We start from the raw sequence: 23,147 nt of genomic DNA, 5'->3' as shown, positions 1-23,147 counted from the left end.
TGCAAATAAAACATGTCTGTCTCAGAAGAATACATTAAACAATGTACTTTGCCTCTTCATGTTAGGTGCCTAGATCATGTAAGTAGCCTGGATCATAAAAACAGTTATGTTCAGTTTCTCAAAAAATAAACATAGATTTACCATACAATCCAGCAATTCCACTTTGGCTATATAACCAAAAGAATTAAAAGCGGGGTCTAAAAAAGATATTTGCACACCCATTTACACAGTAGTGTTATTCACAACAGGCAAAAGGCAGAAACCATTCAAATGTCAATGGTTGAATGGATAAACAAAATGTGGTATATACATATGATGGAATATTATTCAGCCTTAAAAAGGAAGGAAATTCTGACACATGCTATCACATGGATAAACCTTGAGAACATTATGCTAAGTAAATTCAGCCAGTCACAAAAAGATAAACATCGTATGATTCCACTTACATGAGGTACCTATATTAGTCAAATTCATAGCGGTCCAGAAAATAGAATGGGGGTTGCCAGGGGCTAGGGGAAGGAGAAATGGGGGGTTGTTTAATGAGTACAGTTTCAGTTTTACAAAACCTAAAGTTATGGAGACTGGTTGTACAACAATGTGAATGTACGTAACACTACTGAACCATCAAAAACGGTTAAGATGGTAAATTCTATGGCTACTATTTATTACAATAAAAAACACAGTAGCCATACTCCTGTGAAAAAATCTCCAATTCTATTTATTCCTCTGTGTTTGTTCCTTGTCATCAGTTTGTAAAAAAGTTCTAGTTAGTTCTATTTTTCTGGCTTTAAATTAGACATATCACGAAAGTGTACCCTGCTGTTACCAAAAAGCAAACCTCAAGGATCATTAATGGATGCAAAGACCATTAGTTAGATGAAAGGTGATTAGATATTAGGATATATGCATGTTACTAGAATTTTATCACCCCCCAGATTACTTGCTAATTGCAAAGGAGGGAAAAAAAACTTTCTTTTACAATGGCGAGATATGGTAGATATCATCTTACCAAGGAATCAAACTTCGCACCACTAATCATGAGACAATGTAATATTATGTGCCTCTTGCTGTGATGCAGTATCAAATACACAGCTTCACCTATGAAGCACCCTTACCAAAAATGTTTAACATGAATCTAATCAAGCTAATGGACCCTACTTACAGTTTATAGGAAATACAAAAGATAAACAAGATAAACACCATGAGGAAATATTTTATAAGAAAACTAGCCTGGCCAGCCATGGTAGCTCACATCCATAAGCTCAACACATTGGGAGGCTAAGGCCAGAGGATCACCTGAAGCCAGAAGATCAAGACCAACCTAGGCAACAAAGCAAAACCCTGCCTCAAAACGGAGGGGAGGAAGGGGAGGAGAAAAAGAGAAAAGAGAGAGAAAGGATGGACAGGCAGATGGACGGAAGGAAGGGAGGAAGGGAGGAAGGGAGGAAGGGAGGAAGGGAGGAAGGGAGGAAGGGAGGAAGGGAGGAAGGAAGGAAGGAAGGAAGGAAGGAAGGAAGGAAGGAAGGAAGGAAATAAGCCTGGTCACATTAACAGGAAATTTTAATATGGGCTAGATATTAGGTATTACGGACTTGTTCATTTTCTTAGATACGATAATGGTATTGTTATTGGGTAGAATATCCTTATTCTAAGGAGACGCATAATGAAGTATTTAGTTGAGTGCCATGATGTCTGCAACCTACTTTCATTTAGCATAGTTAAAGAGAGAGAGAGAGAGAGAGAGAGAGAGACAGAGAGAGAGAGAGAGAGAGAGAAATGTATACATGTAAACAGATAAAGCAAATACAACCAAACTTTAACAGTCTTCAAATCCAGCTCATGGATATGTATTTCATAGTTCTATTCTTTCCATTTTTCCTTAAGCTTGAAATTTTTTATGCTATGAAAAATTATAAAGGAAGAAAAATAGCAAAGCTCTCATTTTTATTTAAAAGCATACTAACAGATTTCCCATTCCACTCTCTCTGCATATTCTACTAATAATCTTATTAATATTATAACACTTAAGGATTAAAAAGTTATAGCACCAATGACAACCAAAAAGCAAAGTATAAACAGAAGACTGAAAGATAACATGACAAAATGTTTAACAGAGATTATCTCTAGGCAGTGGGACTACTGGATTTTTTTTCTTTTTACTTTCTATATTTTCTCAATATTTTACAGTACATGTTACACTTTCTAGGTTAAAAAATTGTTTAAGATAGCAGTTTGTTTTTTTTTTTTTTTTTAGATGGAGTCTCGCCCTGTCACCCAGACTGGAGTGTAGTGGCATGATCTCAGCATACTGCAACCTCTACCTCCAGGGTTCAAGCAATTCTCCTGCCTCAGCCTCCTGAGTAGCTCGGACTACAGGCTTGCGCCGCCACACCCAGCTAATTTTTCTATTTTTAGTAGAGACAGGGTTTTACCATGTTAGCCAGGCTGGTCTCGAACTCCTGACCTCAATGATCCATCTGCCTTGACCTCCCAAAGTGCTGGGATGACAGGTATGTGCCACCACATTCAGCTGTTAACAGGTTTTGAACCTAAGCATTATAAAGACACACATCGGGGCCGGGCGCAGTGGCTCACACCTGTAATCCCAGCACTTTGGAAGGCCGAGGTAGGCGAATCACGAGGTCAGGAGATCAAGACCATCCTGGTCATGGTGAAACCCCGTCTCTCCTAAAATACAAAACATTGGCTGGGCATGGTGGCTTGCACCTGTAGTCCCAGCTACTCAGGAGGCTGAGGCAGGGGAATCACTTGAACCTGGGAGACAGAGGTTGCAGTGAGCCAGATCATGCCACTGCACCCCAACCTGGCAACAGAGCAAGACTCCGTCTCAAAAAAAAAAAAAAAAAAAAAGACACAGGTCGTATTAGTACAGAACAACTACATTCACTGTGAACTAGATCAAAAGGCCATCTCATATAATGCAATTACTTTCCCCACCTACACAATCCCCAAATATCATGCAGAAATAAAAGGCCAATGATAAGTTTTGGGCCTTTCAAAGGAGATGAGGAGTTTCTTACTTTAGTTTTTGGATTATAATTCACGATTTTATGGCTTTATATAAAAAAAGTATTCTTTGCAAATTGTAGGAACTGGGAGTGTAGAATAATCCCAGGAAAAGAGTACTTACCCTCCACAGACCTCTGGTGCCTTCTTGTTGGTATATGTCGATAAAGCTTCCAATCATGCTCCCTTGGAACAAGCTGCCTTGAGCCTGCATTCGAATCTAAAACAAAAAGAGGTGAACATTTTATTTTATCACAGAGAACCAAAATGCTGAATTCATTTTAAATTCATCTAAAATTTATAAAACAGTATTTGGGAATCCCAGAAAAATATCTGCTATTATGATGAAAATACTTAAACTGTGTAGAAAAAGAATATACTTTGTGTCAAAGTGTATTTTATAAAGATGATTTTCATCGGCCCCACATTCCTCGCACTAAGTCTATTATTTCTGGAGCTAGAAGAAAATTTGGGGAAAATAAAGAAAAAGTACTTAACAAGAGTAAAAAAAATGATTCATTTAGTGAAAAATGAGAAACAATATCCAAAGCAACAACTACACAGATTGGTTACACATTTATTTAATGGAACTATAAAATTTTGTTGTAGGATGGTATTTGCTGACACTGAAAGACATCAAAACTTAATTGCTAACCAGAAAGAAAAGATTGCAAAGTACCATATTATTTTTATTAAAAACATGTAAACTTACAAATATCCATAAGCACAGCAAAGAGACAAGATGAACATATAAAACCAAATACTGACAGTGGCTTATATCTGAGTGATGAGGCTACAAGTAAGCATTTCTCTCTTCTGGATTTTTTCTGCCTTCCACATTTTTCTACATTAAACATGCATTGCTTACATAATTACAAAAAGGAAAAGTTTTTAAAATATAATTTTATGTTTATGAGACCTTAAGTTGAGTTCTATTTATAAAAGCATGATATTATATTCTACCAAGCGGCCTTTGAGAGCTGCAAGGAAAGAAAAGATAGCATTAAATGGCCACGTAAAAGGTTTGGTAAGTTTCCCACAGACTCTGCACACATACAATCCTAGTAATCAGTCACTAAATACTAGTGGCCCAAATGTAGGCTTGATTTTTATGACCATTCTAGGTTTCAACAAATGTCTTTGGTAAGTCATGAAACGGCAACCTGCTTTTATGCAAAAAGTTAACTGTTCTATTAAGAGTTCTGAAATATTTTAAAAACCTAAACCCATTAAACTGAGATACAAACTATCACAAAGACAAATCAAAACTACTAATACACTATGGTAAGTAGAATACTTCTTTAAGGAGGTGATTCCTGAGCAACACTGGAACTAGCGTGAGGCAAGTGAAGTACTTTTCTTAGGCATGAAATGTAAGGGAGTAGAAGAAAACCTCAGTAATCAAGATAAATGATGTCTCAATATGATATTTTTTAACCAAAATTAATCCACAAAAAGCCATGATCAATCAAATATCAAGTTTAACTAAAGCTAGGACCCAACAGGGCCAGGATTAGGGTGAGGTAAATGAGATGAGTTATATGAAATTTTGGTATTTCGTTCATTATGAATTTTTTGCATTAATTTTTATAGTTTAAAAATACTACATACAAATGTTGTTTATATTGATTACTGAGTTTTGTGGTACCTTCTCACATTCTGCATCAAAGTGGACTGTCTTACTTGTTTTGCCCTAGTCCTGGCCCTGTGTATGAGCCTGGTCTTGAAGGACAAATTCACCAGGAAAATGAGAGATATTCCAGGAAGAAAGTGTTACATGAGCAAAGGCAAAGAAGCAATACATAGTAGATCAGATATGGATTTAGATAGATCACTCTAGCTTCAGTCTGGCGATGGGTTGAGGGAGTAGAGTACACACTAGAGTGAAGGGACAAGTTAGGAGGCTCTGAGATGAAGCCCTACAACAAGAATGGTGGGGAAAGGACAAAGTTGAGAAATACAGATGAGGCAAAATTAACAAACTTGATACTGAATCCAATACTAGAAGGAAGCAAAGATACAGAAGAATCAAAGATGATCTAGGTGTCTAGTTTAGATGACCCAGTAGGTCTGGGTAACGTGGTACATTATTAGTTGTCTCCCAAAATCTACTCTCTCCTTCTTCAATAACTAGAGTTTTAGTGGGAACATGGTCCCTCAGTTAGAGACTCCATTTCCCAGCCTTTCTTGAAGCTAGATATAGCCATGGAACTAAGTCCTTTAGAATGGGACATGAACAGAAATAATGGTTGAAACTTCCTAGTGTCTTCCTTAGAAGAAAATTGCCTGTATTTCAGAATAGCCAAACAGCCCTACTAAATGAGAAAAAGTTGTCCTTGGCAGGGCGCAGTGGCTCATGCCTATAATCCCAGCACTTTGGGAGGCCAAGGTGGGTAGATCACCTGAGCTCGGTAGTTCAAGACTAGACTGGTCAACATGGCAAAACCCCAACTCTACTAAAAATACAAAAATTAGCTGGACATGGTGGTGTGTACCTGTAATCCCAGCTACCAGGGAGGCTAAGGCAGGAGAATTGCTTGAATCTGGGAGCTGGAGGTTACAGTGAGCTGAGATCATGACATTGCATTCCAGCCTGGGTGACAGAGTGAGGCTCCATCTCAAAAAAAAAAAGTTGTTGGCTTCCTTCCATCTCAGGAAAAAGAAAAAAAAGGAAAAAATAAAATAAAATAAAGTTGTCCTTGCAGAAGAATTCTAGCTAAGAAACATGGATGGAATGATGGAATTAAAAAATCACCATTTTGTGACCTTAAATGAAGTAATTGATTCAGATAATGGTCACCAATGGAAGAAACCATTAGATGAAGGATTGACAGGAAACTACAAAGGAGAAATTGGGCTGTCACGCCTGAACTCACTGATCAATCTTAACATCCTTATATTGGGACAGCCAAACAATGTGTGCCTGCTCACATGACTAGGTATGACCTTTACAGAAACCTTCCTTTTATAGAGATAGAAGATTTAGAGGAACAAGTTAAATGACATCACAAGGAAGCAAAAACACAAATCCAGAACTTGGAAATTCTAAAGGAGAGCTTTAGAATTTAGATCCCATTTATTTGGCAAGTTAATGGCAAAAAGCAAATAAATAAAAGGTACATGGACAGGAGAGGGGTACTCTAGAATAAAAGGGACTTAAGAAACATAACTACTAAATATAATGCATAGGCTTTGGGGCCCAAGTTAAACAAATCAACTGTAAAATATTTAAGACAGTCTGGAAATGTAAACACAGATTATTAGATGTTACTAATGAATTAATGTTAGTTTTGTTAAATGTAACAATAGCATTGTGGTTATAAAGGAATGTAACAATGGCACCATGGTTATGTAGGAAAATATTCCTTTTATGAGATACACATTGAAGTTTATGGGGGGGGGAACAACAATGTCTGGAATGTGCCTTAAAATAATTCAGAAAAAGGGAATAAAAAAAGCAAGCGTAGCAAAATTTTAGCTACCTCGGTGTACAAAGACATTCACTGCACTATGTTATTTTCTACTCACTCATATGTTCGAAATTGTTTATGAAAAACTACATATTTAAAGATTTAAACTGTTAAAGACAAAAATGGAGAAAACAATTGAGATATACCCCAAGGCCAGCCACCCATCATCAGGTAACCGAAACTGAAGTCATCCCAATTTCCTCGTAACTGCTATCTCTAATCATAAACATAAAACATAACCTTTACATGTTTGTCAGAATTCTTCAGTGAAATGAAACCAATAACTACAGACAATCACTTTAAACAGCTGTTTGCCTTTAAAAGAAAGATCATTTATAACAGCCAATCACAAAAAAGGTCAAAATGTTTCTGCCCTTCTACTTTATAAACTGCTGTAAGATAAGCTTGTTACCACCTGGTTTAAAGTACCCCGGATTGAGATCTGTACTTTCTCTTATTGTATACAATAAAGTTTAAAATTTTTCCTGCTTTTATTTTTAACAAATCAAAAGGAAACTGCTTTCCCTCGACTCTCTTCCCACGGGCTGGAATGGAGGTTTGATGGTGGTCCAACTTCAACTATACAGATTAAAATAATACCAGAGGACAGGGGTCAACCAACGTCTTCTGTAAGGGTCCAGACGTAAATACATTAGGCTTTGCAGGTCTTATGACCTCTGTTGTGACTATTCAGCTCTGCCACTGAAGCACAAAAGCAACCATAGGCAATAAATAAAATGGGGTGGCTGTGTTCCAATAAAACTTTATTTACAACAGGGAGTGGGCCAGATTTGGCCCACAGACAGTAGTTTGCCAATCCCTGCCCTAGGAGATGTCAGTGCAACAAAAATAAAGAAACCTGGATCCTGGATGACTGCATGAAGTAGTGCTGCCTTACCAGCACTGACTGTAGTCCTCTAAATGGTTACCTGAGAGAAATACTTGTATATGGAGACCTTATATTTTTGAGTTTCTTTGTGACAGTAGCTTAGCCTATAACTTAACTGATACAGTGAGAACTAAAGTACTAAGAATGAAAACGGCCAACAGGGAGAGACTGAAGAGGAGAAAAGAGCTAAAGATGGAACCTAGGTGGGAGAAGAAAAAGATTTAAGGTATATGCATAAAAAGGAAGCCCACAAACGAAACCAAGGAATAGGAAACCTAGAAGAAGAATCTAAATAGTGTGGTAACAAAACCAAAAAAGAACTTCAAGTAGAAGGAATTAGTCAAAATAGGTTAAGTAAGATGAGAACTAAAATGTCCACTGGATTGGATAATGTGGACATTACTGTTGACCCTGGGGAGAGTAATTTCAATCAAGTAGCAGAAGTGATTACAGAAGGTTATGGAGGGAATGGAATGTACAGATTACTCTTTTGTAAAATCTGGATGAGAAGGGAAGAAAAGAGATAGCATGGTGTTTTAAGGAGGTCAGAGGATCAAGAAAATATTTTAGGATAGAGAGACTTGACCATATTTATCATTTGAGAGCAGATAACCAGGAAAGAGGAAGATGCTGAAGAGGAAAAAGGACAAATGATAGAGAAAGGTCCCTGATGAAATGGAAGTGAATAAAAGCAGAGTAAAATCAGGGTGTTTTTTTTTAACTTGAGCATGTATCAAAATCACTTGAAAGTCTTGTCAAACCAGACTGCTGGGTCCCATCCTACCCTTTCTGATTCAGTAGGTGTGGGGTAGGGCCTGATGATTTGCATATCTAACAAGTTCCCAGGTAATACTGGTCTGGTCTGAAAAACCACTACAGTAAGAACACGGTAAAGATGGGTATAGATGTAAGTTTACATGTGAAAGGTAGAAAGGACACGAAATTGAGAGGTGTAAGGCCAGGCGGTTTATAGGAGGTTTATAGGAGGTGCGGTTGTCTGCTGAGAGTAAGAGGAACAAGGCCCTCTTCAATTAAATTCTCTTCATAAATACTTGTTCTAAGTGAACAAAAATAAGCAGTGGGGAAAGGTCTCCCTATTCAATAAATGATGCTGGGATAGCGCACTAGCTATACTAGCTAACGAATAAAACTAGGCCCCTACCTTTCACCATATACAAAAATTAACTCAAGACAGATTAAAGATTTAAAGGTAAGACCTAAAATCCTAAGAATCCTAAAAGAAAACCTAGTAAACACCATTCTGGACATTGGCCTTGGGAAAGAATTTATGACTAAGTCCTCAAAAGTAATTGCAACAAAACAAAAAATTGACAAGTGGGACCTGATTAAACTAAAAAGCTTCTTCACAGCAAAAGAAACTACCAACAGAGTAAACAGACAACCTACAAAATAGGAGAAAATATTCACAAACTAAGCATCTGATGAAAATCTGGCATCTAGCATCTATAAGGAATTTAATTAAACAAGCAAAAACCAATTAACACCATTAAAAAGTAGGCAAAAGACATGGACATTTCATATATATATATATATATATTTTATTGCATTTTAGGTTTTGGGGTACATGTGAAGAACATGCAAGATTGTTGCATAGGTACATACATGGCAGTGTGGTTTGCTGCCTTCCTCCCCATCACCTATATCTGGCATTTCTCCCCATGTTATCCCTCCCCAACTCCCCACACCCTGCCGTCCCTCCTCTAGTTCCCCCCACCCCAGACCCCAGTGTGTGATGCTCCCCTCCCTGTGTCCATGTGTTCTCATTGTTCAACACCCGCCTATGAGTGAGAACATGCGGTGTTTGATTTTCTGTTCTTGTGTCAGTTTGCTGCACTTCTTAAAAGAAGACATACAAGCAGCCAACAAACATGAAAAGATGCAAAGTATCACTAATCACCAGAGAAATGCAAATCAAAATGACAATGAGATACCATCTCACACCAGTCAGAATGGCTATTGTTTAAAAGTAAAAACAACAGATGCTGGCAAGGCTGCAGAGAAAAGGGAATGCTTAGACACTGTTGGTGGGAATGTAAATTAGTTCAGTCACTTTGGAAAGCAGTTTGGAGACTTCTCAAGGAACTTAAAACAGAACTACCCTTCAACCCAGCAATCCCATTACTGGGTATACATCCAACAGAAAATAAATCATTCTACCGAAAAGACACATACACTCCTATGTTCATCACAGCACTCTTCACAATAGCAATGACATGGAATCAACCTAGGTGCCCACCAACAGCGGATTGGATAAAGAAAGTGTGGTATATATACACCATGGAATACTATGCGTCATAAAAGAGAACAAAATCATGTCCTTTGCAGCAACATGGATTGAGCTGGAGGCCATTATCCTAAGTGAATTAATGCAGGAATAGAAAACCAAATATAGTATGTTCCCACTTATAAGTGGGAGCTAAACATTGCATACTCATGGACAAAGATGTCAACAACAGACACCAGGAAATAAGAGAGGGGAGAAAGACGGAGGTGGACAAGGGTTGAAAACTGTTGGGTACCGTGCTCACTATCTGGGTGATGGGATCATTTGTATCCCAAACATCAACGTCATACAATATACCCATGTAATAAACCTGCACATGTACTCCCTGAATCTAAAATAAAAGTTGAAAAAAAACTTGTTCTGTAAATCTAAAATGCTATAAAAATTCTGTAAATTACCATCATTTTAGTCCAGAAAGACTATCTCATATTTTTATCCATCAACCACCAGTGGTTTATTTCATGTGTATTGTTTTTCAAGTCTCTCTCTCTCAGTTCTCAAACCCCTCTCTGAATTGCAATAAACAGATCTCTCCTTCACTAACCTAGCCACTTGTGGTTTTACTAGTGGTCAAATTTTAAAAGGCATGTGTCCTCTGACTTTTTTCTCACAATTCCCTTAAAATAATTTTAAAACAATTTTTTAAAACTTTGGGTTCCCCTCATATATTTTAATTCTATATTTAGTGCTTTTAATTAATCATAAGTTTAAATAAGTAGAAAATATTTACCATTTTATGAAATAAAGATGAAAATTGACATTAAAATCAATGTTTCAGTCTTTGATTTGATAAAATCTTAAAGAAATCCAATTACACTCTTAACAAATCAGCACTGCCAACCTATACTATTCTGGTTCTGAATTCAGAATATCCCCATACAGGCCAAAATGTATCATTTATAATGTAAAGTCTCACCCTTAATAGAAATATTAATAAGACAGGGAAAGACAGAGGCATTACAGACTTAAGGTACCCAAATTAGTTATTAAAGTAGGCTTCTCCAAAAACTGTATTTCAATTTATGCCTGTTTGGCATCCCAGGTTATACCACAGCTCAACAGACTTTTTGGGGACATGTCTTTCTTTTGTAAAATTGAGTAAGGTCTATTATAAACACAGATTTATTCTCGGACCAGTTTTAGGATGGAGTACAAATGGATGTAAGAGATCTGGAAATTGATTCCTATAAAACTGCACAGCCCTTGTAAAAAACCTATAGGGCCTTGCATACCTCAGTGTGAAGACCAGTGGATTAATTCATATCATAATAAATTGACTGCCATTTATTGAGCATCTACTACACTAAGTACAATGATAGGCAGTTTATACATATATATATTATCGCTAAACCTTTACAACTCTGTTATAAACAGTGTATTATCTTCATTTTTCAAATGATGAAATTGAGGCTTAATGCAGTTAACTGATTTGCCCAAGATTCTATAGCTGGCAAGTGACAGAGTGGGAATCTGAACCCAAATCTGACTCAAAGCTTATGCTCTTTTCAAATCACACTGTATCTCTCTTACCTTTAGAACATCAGTAGGATTGGCTATAGTAGAAGATATCACTCCTGACACTACCCCACAGATCATATTAATTAAAAGAGTTTCATCTGTAAAAAGGAAAAGAAAAAGAAAGGTCTGCTTGTATTAGGGTACCAGTTTCTGAGAACACAGTACTGACCTACTAGAGGAAGGGAAACTTGGTTAGAGAGATGACTTTAAAAATGAACCATAAAGCTTAGGAAAATAAAGAAACTCAAATATTTCTAGATCTCAAAACAGTGCTAAAATATATTAAAAATTATAAAATATAAATCATTTCCAAAAAAATCATTATGTCTAAAGGACACTGGAACACATCCTGTTCTTCTACCTAACAATATTTCACACACAAATTCGAAAGGTAGTATTTCGCCTTCAACTTTTTCAAACATCTGAAGAACATGATTTTAAAGTCTTTTTCTGGGTAATCATCAAGTCTAAACATTCGGGAACTGAATGTTAAAAGAGAAAATCTTAGGTCTAATACAAAAACTTATCTGAATATTAATTTCGATAGGCCTGAGATCTCTCCTAGCCTCTGTTAATTTACAGGCTTTCATAGTCAAATATGAAAAAGCAATCATTTAGAACTAAATCTCCTCAGTGAGAAAAAAGAATAAAGAAACCACAGAGCATATTGTTCTATAGTGAAATTCAATCTTCACCGTTCCTTCACACCATGAAGACCCCACAAACAGAAACTGAATTAACCCAAGTAAAGAATCTATGGAAAAAAATATTTTAGAAAAAGGTAGAAGAGAACCCTTCACGATCCCCAAAAAAAGCCTTCAGGAAAAGCTGATTTTAGGACAATAAAGTGATCCAAAGCACATTACTAACCGAAAGGCTTTCCAGCTGTCCCCAACCATCCAACAGCCCCAGGCCTGTGGTAAAATAACCATTTAGTATAGTATCAGGATGGAAAATGCTACAGCAGCAAACAGACATATGATAATGCTGAATATGCATAAGGTGGCCACAAGTACATCAGAATTTAGAAAATAGCCTAAAATTATTCCGCCTAATAAAAGCTTATCAAAATTGCCAGCTAGAAAATGCCTTACAGTTGAAGTCCTCTTATTGATGAAAATAGCATTAATCTTCTGGACAAGATTGTTCCATGTTTCTTTTGGGATAATCAGATGCCTTTTTTGTTGATACGAAAAGGGACAAATTTGAAGAACAGGTCTCTCTTATTCATATATCACCTCTGCAAAGATTTATTCCAAGTTAGAACAAGCTCACTTTGTCCTTGCAGTGACTCTCCTCCCTTCTCAGGCACCTCATGACCAACACTTCTCACTAAGCATGACTTCAACAATCCCTTTGAGTATCACCTCAAAAGAGGGTGAGTATACAGACCTTCTAAACGTTCTACGAATAAGCGCTTCAAGCTTTGGTAAATCCCAATTTTAATAGTGCCATATGATGCTTGTCTTAGTAAAGCCGGGGCAATTCTGCAGAAAGAAAAAAGAATAAAAAAGTTATACTCAACATGAATCTGCAGATTATACATATCTAGACAGCCTACTCATTTGCACTACCCATCTCATTCCACCCAACAACAGAATATGAATTTTTTTTCAAGCACTCATGAAACACTCACCAAGAAACTGAACATTCTAGGTCATAAAATCAACCTCAACAAATTTAAAAGAACTGAAATCATATACAATATGTTCTCTGACAATGATGGAATCAAACCAGAAATCAATAAGAAAAATCCTCGAACATTTAGAAATTAAACAACATATTTCTAAACAATCTACTGGTCAGACCAAGTGTCAAAGGATAATTTTTAAATTCACAGACCTGAATGACAATAAAATTCAACCTATAAAATTTATGAGATACAGCCAAAGCAGAGCTGAGGGAAATTTATAGCATGAAATGCTTACATTTAAAAAAAGAGGGGAAGTTTCAAATCAATAATCTATGTTCCTACCTCAAGAAGCTAGAAAAAGATGAGCAAAATAAACCCAAAGCAAGCAAAAGGAAGAAAATAGTAAAAAGCACAAATCAATGAAATTGAAAATAGAGAAAAATCAACGAAACAAAAAGTTGGCTCTCTTAAAAAAAAAAAAAAAATCAACAAAACTGATAAACCTCTAGCAAGACTCACAAAGATAAAAAGACAGAAGATGCAAATCAGAAATGAAACAGGGACTAGCACTACAATTCTTGCAGCTATTAAAAGGACAATAAGAGTATAGTAAAACAACTTTATACTTATAAATTTAACACCTTAGAAGAAATCGACAAATTCCTTGAAAACCACAAGCTCTACCAAAACTCAACTAGATAAAACAGCTCAATCTGAATAAGACTAATACCCATTGCAATGGACTGAATGTTTGTATCATCCCCAAATCAAGATCTTAAAATCCTAACCCCCAATATGAAGGCAATAGGAGGTGATTACATCATGAGAGTGAAGCCCTTATGAATAGGATTAGTGCCCTTATAAACGGGATCCCAGAGAGTTCCCTCACTCTCTTTCTGCCATGTGAGGACACAATTAGAAGTCTTGGCAGTCTGCAACCCAGAAAAGAGCCCTCAGCAGAATCTGACCATACTGGCACCCTGATCTCAGATTTCCTGCCTCCAGAACTGTAAGAAATAAATTCCGGTTGTTTGTAAGTCACCCAGTCTATGGTACCTTGTTATAGCAGCCCAAACTAAGACAACCATTAAAGAATTTGCATTCCGAATTTAAATGTTCCCAAAAAAGAAATTTTCAAGCCCAGATAATTTCACTGAGGAATTCTACAAAACATTTAAAAAATTAGCACCAAGCATACATAGTCCCTTCCAGAAAACAGAAGAGGGAATGCTTCCCAACTTATTTTAAGTAGTATTACGCTGATACCAAAACCAGATAAAAACAGTACAAAAAAGGAAAACAACAGACCAATGTCTCTCATGAACTTAGATGCAAAAATCCTTAAGAAAATATTGGTAAACTGAATCCAGCGATTTATAAAAAGAATTATACATCATTACTCACCTAACAGAGATTTTTTTTTAAATCAACCTCTACTTCCTAACAGTTGCAGATATGTCTTTATTCATATCAACAAGGAGGTCCTAGAGCCAAAATTTCACCCTATTTAAGTTCTCCTTTAAACTGGAGACATTCTCATTCATACCTCCTTTGGGATTCTTCCAAATTGCAGAACTATACTGTAGGAGGTATAAATAGAAAGACAGCAGGAGCTCAAATGGTTAGGATTTTAAAATGATGACTAAATATGCATATTTCAGACTTTATTGCTTGCTATCAGAAAAGAAAATATCTTGTGATTCATCCATGCTGATTAAAGAACAAGGTGAAACAGATGATCCACAAGTCAGAATGGTGGATCATCTTCAGGATGTACTACTTGATTTTTCCAAGAAAGTTACCTTTTAAAGTCTAACATAGTTTAACGATGTAACATAGTTTAACGATAAAATTGACGTCATTCTCTGAGTAATAAACTGGTAGCCTAGATGCAGGAGTGGCCTAGGAAACTGGCAACAGATGAACTACAAGCTAGACAGGACACCACAAACGTATGGCTAATCAAAAGGTGACAATAAAGATGAGTCTCCCTCCCTCTCATTATGCACTTTCTGTTTACACTGCAAGAATAATATTTTTTCAAAGAGGAAAATTTTAGAGGAAGTCAGAATTTGCCAACTCAGGAGGGATATCACAAAATATATACAATTAATTGGTGCTGTTATTAACAGTGACTATTAATGACTCTTGGGAAATCTGGAGAAAGCCTATGCTGCAATGACATATCCATTTTAAAATGTTATCACTTATAGTCAATGAACACAAAACCCAAAGCTCAAGATTTAGGGGAAATATAAACTGGCTTATCAATACTGAATTACAAGTTGAAATAGTGAATATGAAACAGACACAAACTATCAGACAGCTGAAGTATATGACTTCTTCAAAAAGCATTTCTATTAATGATATAAGGAAAGAATCAGTCTTACCCTGAATAGAGAGCCAATACACCTTCCTCTTTACAGATGCGAAACAGCGCATGGAACATCCCTCTATACTTTATCTCTTTGAAACGGGCATCAATACTTTGGCCCTGAACCTGAAGTCGTGTTTTGGTAAGGTCCACAGGAAAAGTTCCTATAAAGGAACACGCTCATTTATAAGTATGTCCAAAGAATCACAGTTAAGTTGTTGCTAAATATAAGCCAAGGACAATATTTGAATCCTGAGACAAAGTCCTTTTTATAACACATAGAAGAGCGCTACTAGAACACCACTGTCAGAAGACATGAGTTGTATGTGGTAAATGAAATGCATTATACTATACACAGGCAGCACCATTTGACCTGCAGTATACTTCAAACTGTAATATAATAAAATGCTTTAAGCTTGTCCTAATGTATTATACATGCAAAATAATTAAATGTTTATTATTTCATCTGTAACATACAATCTGGCACTTATCAGTCTCCTTCCTTCCCCTTCCCACTTCAAGTCTCCCCACCTCTATGTCTCATAAAATCTCCCCAAACTTTCACAAAGATAGGAAAGCATGGGATTGCTGCTCCAGATGCTCTTATATGGTGTTACAAAGTTTTGTGGGTTTTCTCTTTTATCTGTTTACAAGAAACAAATACTCCTCTAATATTATGAAAGATAATGGCAAAGTCCTATTTGGTTCTACTCATCCTGGTCCCTTAGGTAATTCAGGACTAATACCTGTAGAGTGCTTGGGGGGAAAATTTCTTTAACCAAACATCTTATGTCAACAAACAGAAGTGGTCATTACATTGACAAAATATATTTCAGGGTGTAAAACTAACAAGGTGGTTAGGTAGCTCTGGTCACTGATGACCCGAATATTACAACACCACAGGATATGCCAAGAAAGTCAGTAGTCACTTATGAATAGTTTAGGAAAGAGAAAATCTGGAAGATGAAAAAATGACAATCTAAAAATATATTAAAATTAAAATCATATAGAAGAGAATCTTGTTTGATCTCGTTAGTACATTTTCTTCTAAAATGGAACAGAGGTTTGAAAAAAAGGACTTTCAGTACAAAGAAACTTATAAACAATTTAGCATAGAAGACCATCAATAAAGAAATACAGCAAAAACCCTTATGACATATCCAGCTCCCTCTGTACATGCATGTCTTTTACTTAAGCCTAGCAAATTAACAAATAACTAAACTACCGAAAGAGCTTTCCTGAGTTTGACTTTTCTTAACTTCATCTGCTATACCATTAGTAGTACTTTCTCTGAAATATTACTCCACGGATTTGAGACAATTTTTAAAATAAGGCAAGCTTCTTATTTTTATCTAGCTTTCACCAAAAATAACCATCACCATAAGCTACCATCTATACCATTTAATGCAGATTTGTCATTTCTCACATTCTTACCAAACTCAGCCACGATAGAGGCAAGGCCGCCATATACAAAGGGTTTCCAATTCAGACCAGACATCTCATGACTTACAGTGGTACTTTTCTGGTGCTAAAAATAAACACAAATCAGAACAAGGCACAAGAGTGAGGAGCATTTGTTAGCAACTGATCATATAATTTAGATAAACAAATTGGCAAATAAAACAGATGTAAAGGAAAAAACCCACCAAGGGGAATGACACAAAATGGGGGATCCTGTTTTATGTGCTGGATGATCATGAGTTTGTTCTTTACTGACATTTTGCAGGGGTAGGCGTGTGATTCACTCAGAGATCAACCTGTGCCCTTCATTCTCTCTAGTCTCTTTAATGTTATACTCATCCCCACCCAGAGAAGAGGCTTCAGTCCATCCAGCACACCCAACTTTGACATTCAACTAGATAATTACAAATGAAGGAATCTGGAATTTAAATTATATAGGCTGAGGCATCTTATAAAAGCAGTTCATGGTATTCAGTTAGCTTGATTCAGGTACAAAGCACAGGCCACTACTACCCTCTCATATTCTTAGCCCTCCTATATGCTCCACTAAACTTTAAAGTTTCTAGCTATATATAACTTTGCCTCTCAACCAGGCCCAGGCTGAGCTAAGCACCTTTTCACCTTCCTTCTAGCCAGCCCCCAAAGGAATGATAGCAATATGATGTCTCTCTTCCCTCTGACATTTAATGTACATCCATCTAGTGGGTCTCCTTTTCCTTCCTCCTGGCCTTTTAAAACACACAAATACTTTTTTTCTTTTATGTTCTAGTTCTTTAACAACATATTCTGCTCCCAGCCTCCCTTTTCTCCTTCCCTATCCTACCCCCGTTAGACCTGTCATTGTCAATCTTCTCAACTTTACTCTTTTTCTGCCATTCTCAGCTTGTTCTCTCTTGGATTTTATTTTTTCCACAGCTCTGGCCTCTAGTTTTGCAAATTTTGGCATGTATTAGAATCACCTAGAAGGCCTATTAAAACATAGATTGTTGGGCCTCCCCCTTAGAGTTTCTGATTGGTGCTGTGGCCCTGAGAATTTGCAAGATCCCAAATAACGCCGACGCTTCCACACTTAACTATTCTAGGCATTGCTTACTAAATCCTGGTCCACCTGAAAGTAGTATCTGTTCTTAGCACAGACTCTCAGATTTCCTTCAAATATTCTTTTTTCAGAGCTTCACAGCACGTATACATCTGAATTTCAAAAGCAACTTCCAAGTGGTTTATGGGCAGGAATGCAGACTCCTGAAGTCAGACTGCTAAAATTTAAATGCTAACTCCATATTCATTTCTTGACTCCACCACTTACTAGTTCTGTGACCTTGGGCAAGTTATTTAATCTGTCTATGCCTCTACCTTCTGAACTGTAAAATGGAACTAATAATAAAAACTATATAATAGGGTTGTTGTGAAAATTAAATAATATATATAAAATGCCTTGAAAAGTGCCTGGCACCTAGCTCAGTAACTGTTAGTTAACCATCATTACTACATTTTTAAACATTTAAGTACCCAAATTTACATCTTAACAGATATTACTTGTTGTCCGCCCCTCCCTCCCATTGCCCAATCTGGGGTTAGCACCTTTGAGTCACAGTATCCCTTTAAAGGTTTTGCTTTGCTTCCACATAAGGAATTCTCTGTAACTAAGCAAAATACAATTTTTCAGAGAAGATAGCAAACATACTGATTAAATGCTTTAGTTACAGACCACAAAAAATCATTATGGAGGCTTCCTCTCAAGCACAGTACATATAGAGTCTGGGATAGATAGCCCTTTTGGAGGAAAGTTGTTGAAAAGAATTCTAATGAGCAAAGTAGGAATAGCCATTTCAAATATCAACTGCAGCTGGAAATAAGAGTCTTGAAGACCAAATATTACCTTATCAAGATTTATGTTATGCCCACGTTTTCTGATTAGAATTAATAGTAAACTATGACACATATGGTGAGAGTAGAAATGGAAAAGCAAGACCATGGCATATCCCCTCTTTGAGTTTGTGAGGAAAAATTAACTCTCCATTCACAAAGTTCGAGATTGCCCCAAAATAGTCTTAAAGGTTTCAGACAGCAACTGCACTTCTCTCCAAAACTTTCTCTTTACAACATTTTTCAACTCTTTGCATTATAGAGAAAGCCTCTGTCACAACTTTACAACCTTATACCCAGCCCTTTAATAAGAAAGATGTGCTTAGGGTTAGGGAGCAATGATAAATCAGTGAAAGGCAGGGAGCAAGGAGGACATGGCAGGAAGACCAAATCCCAGTAGCCCAGTGGTTCCCTAATGAAATTCCCACAATTCTGGGGCGAAATGACAATAATAAGGGCACTTAGTGCTTTTTATTCCAGGTAAATGTATTTAATTTAGGGACTGTCTATTATTATTATTATTTTTTTTTTTTTTTTTTTTTTTTTTGAGACGGAGTTTCGCTCTTGTTACCCAGGCTGGAGTGCAATGGCGCGATCTCGGCTCACGGCAACCTCCGCCTCCTGGGTTCTGGCAATTTTCCTGCCTCAGCCTCCTGAGTACCTGGGATTACAGGCACGCACCACCATGCCCAGCTAATTTTTTGTAGTTTTAGTAGAGACGGGGTTTCACCATGTTGACCAGGATGGTCTCGAGCTCTTGACCTCGTGATCCACCCGCCTCAGCCTCCCAAAGTGCTGGGATTACAGGCGTGAGCCACCGCGCCCGGCCGAGACTGTCTATTATTAAGAGATCACATTCTTCTCACACCTGGAGCATAGGCTGACTAGCCTGTATTTGTGTACCCTCCCCACACATTCATTTACATTTTACTGGCCCATGAAATCCAAAAATCTGGGGACCACAGGCAAAACTCAACATTGCCACAATCACCACTTCCCTACCACCCTCCTCTAACAGTAAAATGTCTCTCACTCCAATGTTCGGAAAAAATCTTATGAACAAATCCTGGATCATCTTTGATTAGATCTGTCTTTAGACACTCCCTCCTCATACTGAGCCAAAAGTCTGTCTTCCTCTAATTTGTACTCAGTCTTTGGAGTAATATTCAACAGATGCATTCTTTTTCCCTAGGCAAGCCCTTTAAACACTTAAAGACAGCTGTGATGTTCTCTTACATCTTATGTTTCTCGGACTACATATCCATGATCCTTCTCTTCATTCACACATTATACTTCAATTACTACAGCTGAAAATAGCACTCACTTTTTTGGGAGCCACATCACACTATCAAATCATTAAACTGTCAGCTGAAACCCGCAAGTCTTTTAAATAAAGTTGTCTACATGCATGCATGTTGTGTCACACCTATTCGACAGGTGAGCAATATTACTTGAACCTTCTTTTATCCCTTCTATATCTTAATCTCAGGCATAAAAATGGCTAGGATGAGGTTCAGCTTCAAGATGTCCCATGTTATTTCCTGTCTTAACTAAGTAAGATCTATGAGGGAGGATACTATATCTCACAGTACTTTTTATAACCCCCATTACAGCTTGCACAGAACTGAGTACACATCCATTCAAAATTTAGTTGGTTTTGCAGTGTGATGTCTTTTACCTCTGTATGCAGCCTGTATATAAAGGATTGCAGGGGAAACCAGAAAGGTAACTTGCTGGACCTGGTCAATACCGCACACACACCCTGTACATGACACTATCTTGATCCCCAGATATTCTCTGCCTACAAGCAGAGAATTTTGTTGCAAGGAATTACTTCAAGCCCTCTAAAAATTATTTTAACTTATAGGGGCTAACCCCAGATATGGGTAAAAGTAGTCATATATAAGGTAAAATAGAAATATAGTACTTTAAATATTTTTACTGCATAAAGAAACCAATGAAAATTGTCATAAAAATGTCAACATTTATTCTGAAGATCTGACTTCAGAAAATTTGATAAATTAATGAGTGAGAGTAAGAATGTCTTAGAATGCAAGTTACATAGCCCTATACTACTCCAAAGATCTGGTCAGGAAACTCTGGGTCCCTTTCCTGCTTTCTCCTTTAAGAAAAAGTAGGAATTAGAGATTCTCAGATTCATAAGGTAACAATGGACAGCTAAGCAGATATTACTGAAGGCATGCCAAATGCCCAAACCTGCAATGTACTTTGGGTATAATCATGTTTGAAAAACACAGCTACTAGAAAAACTAGAAATCACAAGTGTCAAAAAAAAAAAAAGAAAGAAAGAAAGAAAAACACAGCTATACATTCTAGCACCAAGACAATATTTACCATTCAAACTATCTTTCCTGAATAACCAATGAGACGGGACAGGGGAAAAAAGTACAAAATACAGTACTTGCCTTTCAAGAGCTTATAATCTGGTGGAAGAAATCAAAGCAGTTCGTTAGAGAAAAATTAAGTGCTAAAACTGTGTAGTACAAACTTTAAGAGCAAGAGGAGCATAGAAAAGACAACAATCAGCATGGGCTTGAATAATTTGAAAACTGTGGAGGTGAGAGAACCTAAATTGAACCTTGAGAGAGGGTAGGTACATTCTGGTTAGGTGCAGGGAAGGGAGAGGGGCAGGGAAGAGACAGAATGAACAGAAACAGAAACGTGGGAACAAGCACAGCATGTAGAAGCAGGCATCAGCATGGTTTGTGCTAAGAAGAAAGGAACCTAACTGGAACAAAGAATTCCCTTGTTGACTGGAACAGTATCAGACAAGAAGTGTGATAAGGAGTATGTTATGTTGAAAGGCTGGAAACCAAGGGGTGGGGGTGAGGTGGGGTGGTGGGATATAGGAGGGGGCTGCAAGTTTTGCATGTGTATATGTTTTTAACAGCGAAATGACTTGAGAAAATCCACATTTTAGTTAGCCTATTAGGGCTGCAGGAAACAGTGGATTACATTACAAACAGGAGCCAGGGAGACTAGCTTAGGATGGTGCAAAGTACAGCAGACAAAGACGCTTGTTAGCACTGAGGTTAGAGATAGACTTCCCAAATGAAGACACAAAGAACTTGATGATGTAGGGAATGAAGACGAGGGAAGAGTTCAAGATAACGCTAAGCATCTCTAGCCTGGGGGTGGGAAAAAACAACAAGGAATCACTAATAGGAAACTATAAATGTCCCTGCTGTTATCTTGTCTGAGAAAGTACAGCTGTCCTGCCAATCAAGTAACTGAACTGCATTTTAATAGATGCCTTCAACGCCTTGATCTCAGGAGTGACAGGGGGTAGAAATCGAAGGGGAGCATCTCTCAACAGCATCCCTCACACTAATACAATGGAGGTGTTTGCTTACTCCGCTTACAATCACGGCCGCCGTTGCAAACTTCACCCTTAGAAAAATTAGGATTATTCCGGGAAAGATACCCATTCACCCTCTGGGTAGCAGGATCTTGCCAGTTCCTCAGCTGTCAGAGCGAGCTCGTGGAGAGAAGGGAGGCGCCTGAAGGAGGCGGCCTCCCAGGGGGGTCGAGGAAGCAGGGTTCAATCGAAGAAGTAAAACCACCGATGCCAGAAGAGTGAAAGACAGGGAAGGGACTCAGCTGAGGGGAGAGAGAGACCAGAGGACCGTTAAGCCCCTCCCAGGCCGGGAACCAGGCCAGCCCGGCCCCGCGCGGCCTGGCGCGGCCCGGCGCGGCCCAGCCCCGCTCCCCAGCCTGGAAGTCCAGGAGCTCCCCCTCACCTGCTCCGGCTCATCGGACGACTGGGAAGCTGAGGCTCCCACAGTCGGAAACGCTACTGCAGTGCCAACCCGGAAGCATTGAAGCCAACGGAAGTAACCAAGGCGTTGCTTCGGCAACGGTGGCGCAGCCATTTCAACTCCGCCCCTTCCAAGCCTAAAAACAAAGGCGCGAAATAAGAGGCGGAAGCGGCAGGGGTCTAAAGGCGAGGGGAGGAACCACTGGGGGCGCAGAGGCCTAGTGGGGCAACCAGGCTTGCGGGAAGCGGAGGTAGGGGAGCTAAGGCGTGAGCATTTGGCAGCTTCTGCAGTTAATGTGCTCGCCAGAGGGGAAAGAGGTGTCGCCTCGTCACCGCGATACCTACCAACCTGGCGCGTGCTAGAAAAGAGGCGCAGAGCGACAGGAAGAGGCCTCGCCCGGTTATCGGGGCTTGAGGGGTGGGGCAAGGAGAGTGGTGGGCGTGATGCCCTGCGCGCGCAGAGTACGAAAAAGGCGGCAACGTGGAGGGGGTGGGGCAAAGGCTTCAAAATAAAAGTAGGAAAATGAGACATTGGGGTGAGCCGAATTTAGTGAGGTGCCTGGGCTCAATAATAAAATAAAGATCAAGGCCAGGCGCGGTGGCTCACGCCTGTAATCCCAGCACTTTAGGAGTACGGGTGCATCACCTGATGCCAAGAGTTTGAGACCAGACTGGCCAACATGGTGAAATCCCGTCTCTACTAAACATAAAAAAAAAAAAAAAAAAAATAGCTGGGTGTGGTGGCGTGTGCCTGTGGTCCCAGCTACTCGGGAAGCTGAGGCAGGAAAATCGCTTGAACCTGAGGCAGAGGTTGCAGTTAGCTGAG

At 38.3% G+C, this 23,147-nt stretch overlaps 1 protein-coding gene across 3 annotated transcripts in view; it reads right to left on the bottom strand.

The window, feature by feature from the left end:
• The window catches only part of SLC25A14 (solute carrier family 25 member 14), a 40,213-nt gene extending 17,760 nt beyond the window's left edge, over positions 1–22,453 (bottom strand). The window contains exons 1-7 of one of the 3 annotated variants that reach the window (XM_032260193.1): positions 22,305–22,392; positions 21,918–22,164; positions 16,651–16,744; positions 15,233–15,380; positions 12,602–12,696; positions 11,222–11,307; positions 3,152–3,247 (exon numbers count right to left, since the gene is read on the bottom strand). In XM_032260193.1, the coding sequence (XP_032116084.1) occupies positions 3,152–3,247; positions 11,222–11,307; positions 12,602–12,696; positions 15,233–15,380; positions 16,651–16,744; positions 21,918–21,992 (594 nt within the window). In that variant the 5' untranslated portion in view covers positions 21,993–22,164; positions 22,305–22,392. Of the gene's footprint in view, positions 1–3,151; positions 3,248–11,221; positions 11,308–12,601; positions 12,697–15,232; positions 15,381–16,650; positions 16,745–21,917; positions 22,165–22,304 lie in introns of all 3 variants that reach the window. The other 2 variants (XM_032260194.1, XM_032260192.1) reach the window with 2 other exon arrangements.
• Positions 22,454–23,147: the final 694 nt, after the last annotated feature.

Source organism: Sapajus apella, unplaced genomic scaffold (assembly GCF_009761245.1).
Source record: "Sapajus apella isolate SASKATOON/1434 unplaced genomic scaffold, GSC_monkey_1.0 scaffold115, whole genome shotgun sequence".
Lineage (NCBI taxonomy): Eukaryota > Metazoa > Chordata > Mammalia > Primates > Cebidae > Sapajus > Sapajus apella.
This window is presented reverse-complemented; position numbering and strand designations above follow the sequence as displayed.